This window comes from Polistes fuscatus, unplaced genomic scaffold, assembly GCF_010416935.1.
Source record: "Polistes fuscatus isolate 324 unplaced genomic scaffold, CU_Pfus_HIC Scaffold19, whole genome shotgun sequence".
NCBI classification, from domain to species: Eukaryota; Metazoa; Arthropoda; class Insecta; order Hymenoptera; family Vespidae; genus Polistes; species Polistes fuscatus.
In genome coordinates, this window is record NW_025113095.1 from 3458585 (window position 1) to 3470913 (window position 12329).

Consider the following 12329-nt stretch of genomic DNA (forward strand, 5'->3'; position numbering starts at 1 on the left):
TTTTTTTTTCCTTTTTTAGGTACCGAGCATTAGGAGAGTCCAGCAGGAATACATATACTCAGTCTAACAATTGTGTTTACTCTTTTTTATCTTCATATTCATCGAGGTAAGCGTTATTCTTTTTTTTAAACCATACAGAAATGTATACAAAGAGTGAGAACGAAAGTGAGAGAGAGAGAGAGAAAATAAAATATTCTATCTACGGGCAATAACGAATGTGTACGTATATTCCAGGAATTTCTCGAAGTGAGAACAGAAGAAACGAAGACAGCCGAAAACAAAACGAAGACAGCCGAACGTTCGACATAAAGGACGCGATTACGTGTTCATTCCTGATCAGTCCTTCAACGAGCTAAGATCTAACGAACGTGACGTATTAAACTATTATATATATATAACGTTATCGATTTTTATTAACAATTTTTACTGATATTAAATACTTTATATGTAATTTTATACAAGTAGTGAGATAAAGGCAATTAATATTGCTTGAATTTATATTGATTCTTTATGATAAAATATCTTTAAAAGTGTGCAATGCCTTCAGGAATGATTCACAGGATATATTGTTCTATAATCTTTTTAGTATGTTTCAGCTTTTCAGAGTTTTATTTAATTTTATTTTATTCATCGTCATCCTAAGGGTAGGATACCCATCCTGCAGTCATCAATGAAGACTAAAAGTAAGTATATTTTCCTATTAAACGTTTCTATGATAACTTTAATGGTTTTTTATTATAACGATGATATTAATTGTTCTTTTTCTTTTTCTGTTTCAGAACATCATTGCAATCGAGCGCGTAGGCAATGAGGTACTCGTGTGTTGCATCGTAAAAATAAAATACAAAAGAATCGGAAAGTAAAGTCAGTGTTGATCGTCGCATGTTAAAGTTTCGTTTGCTCGGTTAAGAAACTCCGCAAGTTTCTTTTATTCGGTTTAAACGTGTGCTCATCGTCATCCTAAGGGTAGGATACCCATCGTGCATTCATCAATGAAGAATAAACGTAAGTCAATTTTTATTTTAAACACTTTCTCAATAATTATAATAATTTTTTTACTTACAACAATGATATTTATAATTTTGTTTTTATTTCTGTTTCAGATCATCATGGGAATATATCAGTGTTGGAAGTGTTTGTGAATTGTGTTTGTGAAGTGTTGCAAGTGTTCGTGCATTGCTATCGTGCGCGAAGCAATATACGGGAGTGTTGTATCGTTAAATATAATTAAAATCACGGATTAGAAGCACGTTCGTTCGTTAATTTCAATTCCGTCGCGTTCGCGAACTATTTTTGAAATTTATATATTAAATTAACTGCGACCAATGCAGTAATTGCATTAGAGTTTGTTCGAGTAAAGTTGTATTTTTATCTTTAAACAGTCGCACAGACTGTTCGCGTATTAGAATCAGTGCATCAATGAAGATTTTTCTACTTGCATTGACTGTGTGCAAAGCAGTCTTTGAATTAGTTGTGTAGAATCAGTGATCGGGCGTAAAACAAATTAAAATCAAACGCGAATTAGAATCAGTGTTGTTCGTCGTATAATAAAATTTCGGTTTCGCGATAAGAAACTCATCTATAGTTTCTTATTTTCGTTTATACCGCGTTTTTAGATTCACGCGAGGTGCATCGCCATGGTGCAATTGAATTTCATCCCATTGGAATGCATTGTAAGTATCTATTTTTATTTACATTTTATTCGATTTTATTTTATATGATTTTATTATATTGCAGATAACTTATCGTTTTGTTCTATTTTATTTTACAGATATGACGACGGACTTTCTACCTTATCAAAGATGTGGAATGAATTCTTCGATGGATCTTCGATGGATCTTCGATGGATCTTCGATGGATCTTCGATGGATCTTCGATGGATCTTCGATGGATCTTCGATGGATCTTCGATGGATCTTCGATGGATCTTCGATGGATCTTCGATACTCGCATTCTAAATACTTGCTGCGAAGTAGGAGTGTTTTGGAGCCATCGTAGAACTTCTTATGCCGTGAGTTAAAATTTAAAGTCCCTCCGGTGCTCAATCATGTCGAGGATGAAAGGTCCTAATCGGCACGAGTTACTGGTTGTAATTATTCCAATAAATTAGTGACGAGCACATGAGTAATTCCTTTCTAGGAGTTACTCATGAAAATTGTATATTATTGTATATTGTATTGTATATTTATATTAGTTCAGGATAGGTTTTCTTGTCTCACCGGTTAAATTCATTTAATTAATAATGCAATTAATAATGCACTTTCTTTTTATTACGTGTTTTGTTCGTGGTTAGTAGTGGTGAAATCGAGCATTTATTTACTCGTTTTGTCCAGAAAAGCATGTAATAAATGTCTTACATGCATTGCTTCGTACTTAGTTTATCTAATCGCGATTAATTTTGATATATCGATACTTCGATATTATAAATAAATGAGCAAGAAGACAAACTCATTCGCGACGGATAGATTCTAGCAGTTAAGTGGTGGCTCAAAGCCCAGTTCTTTTATTAGAACAGCCAACTTAATGAAAGGAGTCGTCCGAGGTTTTAAATTATTAAAATATATTAAAATATATTAAAAGATATTAAAAGTTAATATTTATCAAATAAATTGTAGAGTCCTTAGCCGCTTAGATGAATTTTTATAAAAATGTATATTTATGTGTTATGTATTTATGTGTTTTAATCATATTTTTTAGATCAGGATTTTCAGCTTCTAATGTACTAATCTCCCGTTTCTCCCCCCTATACTTTCTGCGTTCTCATCTATGCGTGTGCCCAGGTGCTACTCGTATGGGTGAGAAACGGTTAGTATAGGTTTAGTTTTAAGTTTTTCCCCTATTGGCGGCTGTCATTGTGCTAGTGATTGCACGGTGTACGTTGCACCTGTGTGTGCGTTTAGGTGTGTGCATTGTACATCGTTTCGCGACACGTAATACCGCGCTTATTTTTTTTAGTTATTGAATAAAAATAACTTGTAGAGTCACGTGTACGATACGAACTTTTTTTTTTTAACAATCGTTTTGCATAGTAGAGTTACCGCATTTATTTGTGGAAACTTTGATATACTCGTATATTACTAGTATGCATATATACTAGTGTATACTTGTATTTTTGCTGTAGTTTTTTATGCAATAATCACTAGCCTTGGCAGACGATTACAGCAATCAGTACGTATACCCTTTAGCATATAAGTTTAGAAAACGTGGTTGAACTAGGGTGTCGGAGGTGCCCCGGGGCATGCTCTCTAGTTTAGGCTTTTGCACCCTGGTGGTATGTGAGAGAATCGTGGAGTGAGTGGGTGGGTACGTATGTGTATTTGCTCTTTTTAAATACGGGTAATTGGCAGACAGGTAGCATACTTCTTTGAGCGAATGTGAAACTTTAATTTTAAGTAGGTAGGACCCAGGAAAGGCACTAGGTTACTTTCACTCCGGAGTGGAAATTCCGCCTCCTGGTTTATACAGAATTGTTGCAAAATTTTATCATCTCATTCTTTATGCTTGTTTTGTAAATTTATTTTGTGACTCTTCTGTAATCTTGAGTATGTATCATAATTTATAGAGGCATTTGCAACCATTTGGAAGATTCATTTCTTTTTCGATTCTATCTCGAACGAGATAGAGTCGAATCAAATTGGCAAAGCCTTTGATGTGAATTTGATACTTAGTTTTAAGTATTATGAGATTAGCACTTCGCACAATAGCGATTTTCTCTTATAATGAAAAATATTTGATATAGTTCAATATAACAAATGAATGAAATGAAAATATTGCAAGAAAATGCATTATATTTGTTGCATTATTAAATTTCAATTGAATTTTGTTATTTGATATTAAAAGTGCGACGTGTTATTAGGTCATCGAGGGAAATTATCTGCTTGGACGTTTGATTAATTGTGCTCGTGTAATATTATGCAATGAACTCTAAGTTCATCCATGGTTATACGAGCTTGAATATAATTAACATTAAATATAAATTAATTTTTTCATAATTCCATATTAGAATCATAACGAAATAAAGTTAATTTGCAAAAAAGATATGAGATATCTTATCTTTCTTGCACGTTGAAAATGTCCAATGCAGTTTTCAGGGATGAAGAAAGAAGAGGCTATGCCGAAGAGGCCCCCACTTAAATGTGGCTGAAGAGGGCAACTACATAGACTATTGAGTTATTTTCAAAGGTTCAACACCAAGTTTGAACTTTTCGAGAATAGCTCTTTAGTATATTTTATATTTTATTATATTATTTCTTTGCTCGTCATTAATTTTAGTTGTAATTGGAGATGATGGACCATTCCATCTCCTTGGGACACCAAATTGTGTCTATATCGTCCAAAGATGCATATGTGTTTAGTTAGAGTCAAAATATTAAAATTCCCTTATTATAAAATGTTGAAGCTTAAATAACGTTCGGTAAATATTACAGTAATTTCTCTTTTCTTGTTTCGTTTTTAAGATTTTTCACTATGATCGTATTTTTTTAAATTTGCAATTTTTCTTTTCTATAGAATACAGTTTTAAAGTAGTTCATAATAATTAATAGATATTATTTTTGTTAGTAACTTAGTATTTTACTTTTCCTATTTCTTTATATATTTTTATTTATTTTATGTAAATGTAAAATCACGCGTTTAAATTCTATTTTATTGCAACGGTAAATAATGATTTGATAAAATTAATAGAGAATTCAATTGAGAAGTGCATCTGTGAATTGGACGATTTATATGTCAGGCTATTTTATCACTTGATTGTATATTAATATAGTTTTCTTTTTGTTACAGGTGATCATCATTGGATTTATCTTCTACTTGTTTTAATTTTCTTCTACTAGAGCTCCTATAATATTAATATATAAATGCATTTCTGAAGGCACACACATTTATTGACATAATACATGTTTGTACACTTAAAATTAATTATAATAATTTAAAATTCTATTACAATATAACTATACTATATATACTATCAAAGAATATATCATAAACTATCATATACTATCAAAGAATTCTGTATTCTTTGATAGTATTGTATCGTCATCGCGTTAAGTACTTACTATCGCCCACCGGTGATCAGGTTAGTTACTATGATGAATGTGGTTACGCGAAAAGTGGACTTCTGAGCTTCTGGTTACTTTTTTATTCTTTACTTTTTATTATAAAATGTCGGTAAAGTAGTTATCTTAAATATTTTTCGTATCGATTTGATTTCATTTGAATATAAATTTTGTTGTTGTTTTTCATTTGGTCGGCTTCAATGTAATTTATTTTTTGTTTAAAGATATTTCTTGTATTTAATGCAAATAGATAAAACTGATTATAATAATATAGACATATATAAGTGATTAATGCATATGATAAAAAAGTATCAATTTGACTCGGGTAATTACCCGCGTTTTTTTACTTCGATGTCGATAATTACGTCTTTCATGCTATTTCGAAAATGTTTTTTAAAAATATGCTTCAGTAATGTTGATTACTTTTTTCCTGTTTTCAAATTGACTTTAAATAATAATATTGAAACAATCATTACGATAATAATACAAGGAAAAGTTTGATAATTTCGTGGCATGCATGAAAAATAAATTATTTTACGAGCGCATTAGATTAAAAGTTTTACTTATAGAGATATTATATCTTTGATTATATAATAGATAAATTACATGGATAACACCAGTATAAGGATATTTTTCTCGATCATTGATTTTGCTAGATAGATCTCGATAATAATAATAATAATTGAATAATATCAAAATCTCTTATCACGTGTTAACTGAATTCTAGATCATCTAACGGGTGTCTATAATTTTTCTCAATTAAATTTACTAATTCATTTGATGAATAAAAAAAAAAGTAAAGAAAAATTATATATATATATATATTGAAATAATTATTGAATATTTATTTATATTCGATTTTAATAGGAATAATAATTTAACACATAATTGAATTTATTATTTTAATTAAATGAAAACAAAAACACTATTTTCCCATTTTATAATTAGTTAGTTTTGTTGGATACGAAGCGTACACAAGAATTCTTTTTATGCGCAGTCGCAGAACCCAATGTTGACCATAAAACGTTGATTTTGCCTGCGAGATATTTATTTCGATTCTATAACTCGCAAAGGTCGGCACGTGCAACTGTTGCATTTAGAAAAAACATTTCAGTATGTTTCATAGAGTACTCGTGAAAGGATCTTTATAGATAACGATCTTCGTATCCATTTGTAAAGTGTTTTTAACGATTTTCGTGAATCGCGAGTGATTTAACGAATGGTTTTTTTTATTTTATAAATGAGCTCAACTATTTAAACGCAAATTTTAATGTTAAACTGTGATCGTGAGTGAGTCACGATTAGATTATTTATTTTATAGAAAGATTAGATTCTTCGTGTCGGATATTTTTGTATTATTTTGTTATTAGTTTCAATCGTTCAGTAAGTATATTTATATATTGTTTTCTGTTAGTATAATTCCATTTCATTTAAGTGAAAGTAAAATTTGATATCAGCGATCAGCACCATTCTCGTTGCATTTAGTATACTTCGCTAATGCATTCATATAGCACTTTTACATTCATTTATCAGCACTTGTCTCCGCATTAAGATTTTGATAAGAGAATAAATGTGAAAGAAAAAAGAAAGAAACACTTCGAGATTAGTTAATTTTAGTTAAACAAAGGGTATTTTTTATAAGGCTTAATCATTCCAGAATTCAACTTTTCGAATTCGTCAAGAGATTAGAAATTTGTATGACGTTTTTCTTTTAACAAATGATAATGGAACGATAGTTATTTCTTTTTCTGTTTACATTATTTTCCTTCGTAGTTTTATGGCAAACGTTACGATACGTTTTTTTTTTTTTTAAATCCTCATTACAAAAATGCATGAATTTTTTTTAACAATTTTTCAAACGAATAAAGAAAAAAGATAAATAAACGAAAATAAATTTAACACGCCACACAGATAAATTATTATTAGAATTATTTTTAAACGCAGTCTCGTGATTATTAAATTACGTTATATATTTTAATCAAATTATTATTTTACAAAACGCGTAGTCACACGCACGCCACACATCATACACACGTGTCCTGCTGTTTGTATTTATTATTTTGTATTATCACAATATTATTGTAAAATTCACTTCACTTCTTTTATATATATATATATATATATTTTTTTTTTTTACAAGACAATGATACCAATCAGTTTAATTTTATAACCGTCAATTTTGTAATCTTGGTTAGTAACGAAGATAGTTTAAATGTAAGTGACCCGATTTTGTCTAACAAAATGACGCACAGTTTACTTCAGGGTCATTATGCGACGATTATGTTCGAGATATCGAGGAATTTTTCCTTATGTCGTCATAGTTTCTATTTTTTCTTCTTATTATTTGAAAAGTCAAGGTAAAAGTACGAATATAGAATGGAATTTGATAAGATGTGGAGGAGGAGAAGGAGTAGGAGGAGGAGAAGGAGAAGGAGAAGGAGTAGGAGAAGGAGGAGAAAAATGTTAATGGGAAATCAAGAACAGTCACGTTTCTTTTGTGCATTCAAAAAAGTTACGATCTTTGAAGTGTGATTTCCTTTTACCTTCAATTATGACCATCGATTCGCATACGTGATTTGCATTAATCGATTCTCCGAGTTGTAATCTTTAATTAATGTTCCATTTTAATATTATCTTTAATCTTAAGAACGATCTTTATTATTATTATTATTATTATTTTTTTGTTTTCTTTTTTATCTATTTCCATTTAGTGTCACGCATGAATTGATATATCTTATTGCGAATTAATTTCATTTCGTATTATAATCACAGTCGTGTCACACATTTTATTTATATCGCACGGAATCTTTATTATTATTGAATTTTACTAACACACACGCGCAAAATTGTATTTTTTATACTTAGAAAATTTTTGTTATCGCTTGTGAACGTCATCTTATCTTTCTAATTGACAGTTTCACACCTGGATGGAGTATTAATAAAAAATAACAAAGTGATATCTTGCTTGCAACAGATGGATTTGCGATAAGCGAACTATAGAATTGATCGAATCTTTGTCGAGTTTATACGAACAAAAGTAAAATACTGAATTTGCTTGAAGAAGAAGAAGATAAAGAAAAAAGAAACTAAAATAAGATTGTTATCAAAAAGATACTGTGGTTGGATTATCGAAATACGAAGGTTCATATTACGGTTACTTCGAATGTGTAATCAGAAGATTAAAAGAAAATAAGAAATGATTATGGTGTCACGGAGCCGATCACTTGAGAATCTCTCGGAAACGTCTCGAAAGTTGACTTATTTTCGTAATTATTAAGCAAAGATAAAAGTGAAAGAATTATATAAAAAATCAAGAGAAAGGAGGAAATAATAATAAGAAGAAGAAGTATAAATATAATTTATTATTTTTTTTTTTCGTTATCATCATCGAATCATCAAATTATTTTCTGTTAATCGGGAGGGAGGAGGAGACGAAAGTTTTTTCGTATTTTTGAAAACAAGTTATGTAAATAGGAGGAAAGTGAATAATAAAACGTGTTGAGGGGATCAATAAGAGTATCAAAAAGAAAGTTCTTTGGGAAGAGGAGAGGGAAATATCTTGAAGGTCTCATTACTGTTAGTTACAATCTTGCAGTCTTATTTCTTCTCGGGAAGAAATAAGTTTTACTTGAACTGTGCTGTTATAACAACGTACAAAAAATATATATATTTTTTTTATTGGCTTATGAAAAATGAAGAAGTTTTTCTTAACTATTCCACAATATTTAGAGAAAATGTTTACAAATTATTAATAAATAATTAACTTAGAATAAAGAATTTTTCGAAGTATTCAAAATAAAACTAAACTACGATAAAATGAAAGAATACAAATTTTCTTCCTCGAGTTAAATTTAATTTAAATGTTTACAAAAAACTATTATTGCATTTGTTATTTGAAAAGCAATTCAAAAGACTGTGAACACGTGTTTAAAAATAATGAGACGGTAATATACTTGCAACGAGTTAAACAAAGAAATAAATACGTTTACTGTAAGTACTCAGTGCAAAGAAGATAGAAGATTGACGTTGACTATACTTTAAATAAGATATAAAAAGAAAGAAAGGGTTCGGTCCCTTATTAGAAAACTGGTTGAAAGGAGAACATGGCAGAAAAAGGCCTGTCAGAAAGTGAACGCAACGTAGTCCATGAATTCGATGAAGAAACTACGGTTAAAAGGACAAAATGGCGAAATCTTGTTGCATTTTGGATACTCGGAATGTGCAACAATTACGGTTATGTTGTCATGTTGAGTGCTGCTCACGATATCCTTGCCAGTAGGTTTGGTACTATAGTAAGTTTTAATTTATAATAATTATATTATTTAATCAGACTTTAAAAGAAAAAATAAATGACGTCTCAGAGACGTCATCGTATGTCAAGTGGTTAATAGAAATGTCATTGTTAAACACGGTGTACGATTTTAAGGAACACTCTCACTGTATATATTGAATTAATGAATTATTTTTAACACGATAATACGAGTTTCATTTTTATCGCGAGTGGAAGATCATTCATATTATTATTTTGTTGTTGTTGTTGTTGTTATTATAGAACGAAACAAGTGGTACTAACGGAACAGACATAACACGAGAAAGAGCGTGCAACTCTATATCAACCGGTGTAATACTTTTAGCTGATATATTGCCATGTTTGGTGATTAAAATAATTTCACCGTTTTTACCATTTTTCGTCCAGTGAGTATATAATTTTGTTTCTTATTATTTTATTAAAATATTTTCAAATCATCGCGCGAACGTTGGATGGTTCCTTAAAATTATATCTGTGTCCGAAATAGTTTAAATACAATTCTATAATCGTCAGATAATTTTAATCAACCATTTATCGGATTCTTGAATTGTAAATAAATTTATTCTAGTTTCTATAATTGTAATCAGATTTTTTGAATAACTTTTTTGAAGTAAAAAAACAAAACAAAAAATACAATAAATTCGAACAAAATTTGATAAATATTGTATTAAGAATAAATAAATCTGGGTGTTATAATCTTAGCACGTCGATGGAATTTCGACAAAATTCTGCGTAAATCACTTCGGGGATTACGTTAATTTAGTATTTCAGAAAATAATCCTAATCGATATATTCGAATGATGTTAATTACAGTATTCGACTGGCTACCTGTGTCTCATTTTCCGCAGCAGGATTCATAATGGTGTCTGTGAGCACTACTAAGTGGCTTGCCATTATGGGTGTCGTTGCTACATCTATTTCCTCAGGATTGGGTGAAGTTACTATGATCAGTTATAGTCATCAATATTCTAAGTAAATTTATTTATATATTTAATTAAAATGATATTTTTTTTTTAAATAAATTTCAATATCACAAATTGAATATAAAATTTGTGCTTAATTAAATAAAAGGCAATACTTTAAATTAAATTTCATTAAATACGTAATCGATTAAATTATACATATTTTAATATGTTTTTCGATGTAAATACGGTTTTACGGGAAACCGATCTTTCGTGTGAATAGGGGGTAAAGGGGGAGGAGAATATAATATATTATATAGGTGTACTTTTATTTTAAATTAATCTTAAAAGAATTGAATAGAAAATAATACGTGTATAAACATAATTATTGAAATGACAGATGTGGTTAATTATTTCATTGTTTTCTTACAATCAGACAAGTTATTTCAACGTGGTCGTCGGGAACTGGAGGTGCTGGTCTTATAGGTTCTCTCTCATACGCTGGTTTAGCAACATGGTTAAAAACATCGGACACTTTGTTACTGATGTTGATTGTACCATGTATCCAAGCTGTTACATTTTGGTTCATTTTGGTTCATCCATCTAATACGAATCATGTTTTCGTTAAACGTCATAGAGAAAGTCAGGAACAAATCATCGAAACACCAACGATAAATTTCAAGGACAAAATACGTTTGATTCCTGGATTGCTAAAATACATGGTTCCATTAGGACTCGTTTATTTCTTCGAATATTTCATTAATTATGGCCTGGTAATATATTTTTCTATGTTTAATCATTAATTTACTACGTCTTTATTGTTTATCGTTTAAGTTAAATAATTTTTATAAAGTTCCTTTTTTTTGTGTGTTCGTGTATATTATTAATCGTGATCTCGTGATGCGTTTTTTTTTCTTTTTTTTTTTTATTGACACATTTTGTCATCGTTATAGATCAATTTGTTCTTTTATTCTTTCCTAGTACGAGTTAGTTCAATACGATAATATATGGTTGACGTATCACGAGCAATATAGGTGGCTTCAAGTGGACTATCAGATTGGAGTATTCATTTCGAGGTCATCGGTAAATCTAGTTACTTTTAATAAGATCTGGATCATGGCTGTTCTTCAGGTAACAGAATATTTCGCGATGGAATTATATCCCAACGTGTGATATTATTTGCTTTCTTAATCACTACTTCACACTTTTTTCTCTCAATCTATTAAATTTATTGATTTATTTTGTTCTTTCAAAAATGATGTTATCTATAAATTGTATTACATATATTTTCTTTTCAGTTCTTGAACGTCATGATTATACTTTTCGAAGCTATATTTTATTATATTCCTAATTTTTGGATCGTGTTTACCGTTGTCCTGTGGGAAGGTTTTATCGGTGGTGGTGCCTATGTTAATACTTTTTACAGAATGTCTAATGAGGTATAGTTATATTTGTTTAAACATTAATTGGTGAACTTTTAATTGACGAATATTAGAATCAAAATTGATATTATTTGTATTCATTTATATATCGAACATTGATCTAATAGGAGAATATATAATAATTAAGACGACAACTTTGTCTGTTATTATATTTTTCTTCATTATTATTATTATTATTATTATTATTATTATTATTATTATTATAATTCGTTAGAGTATTTTTGTTTAAATTAAAAATTTACTTTTTGTTTTTTCTTTTCTTTTTAGATCCCATTAGCAGTTAGACAAATTTCATTGGGAATAGCAACAATGGCGGACGCCATTGGCATCGCATTTGCTGGTTGGTTGGCAATGCCAGTGCACAATGCAATCTGTGAATTACCAAAACCCATAAGATTGGGTAGCTAGGAACGAATAATTCGATGGTTTCTATGAAAAATTTTATTTAAAAATCGTATTACTAACACACGAGAGAAAAAGAGAGAGAGAGAAAGTAGTGTAAATAATTTATTTTTTAATCTTCGAGCAAATTGATCGTTATATTTTTTTCATCGAACTCAATCGATAAGTATATGAATTTGATTTAAAAATAATTAGATTTATATATTGTAGTCTTATAATTT

At 29.6% G+C, this 12329-nt stretch overlaps 1 protein-coding gene and 1 long non-coding RNA gene across 2 annotated transcripts; both read left to right on the top strand.

Annotated features, from left to right (window-relative positions):
- The first annotated feature begins 5992 nt into the window (after positions 1–5992).
- LOC122515750 lies at positions 5993–8238 on the top strand. The gene is made up of 2 exons (XR_006303369.1): positions 5993–6436; positions 7969–8238. It is a non-coding gene; the product is annotated as an uncharacterized LOC122515750 (long non-coding RNA).
- A 192-nt stretch (positions 8239–8430) lies between these two features.
- On the top strand, positions 8431–12185 carry LOC122515752 (battenin). The gene is made up of 7 exons (XM_043633170.1): positions 8431–9345; positions 9606–9748; positions 10176–10334; positions 10701–11037; positions 11246–11395; positions 11563–11703; positions 11974–12185. The coding sequence occupies exons 1-7, from the start codon at positions 9157–9159 to the stop codon at positions 12112–12114; spliced, it is 1260 nt and encodes a 419-aa protein (XP_043489105.1). The 5' UTR covers positions 8431–9156; the 3' UTR covers positions 12115–12185.
- Positions 12186–12329: the final 144 nt, after the last annotated feature.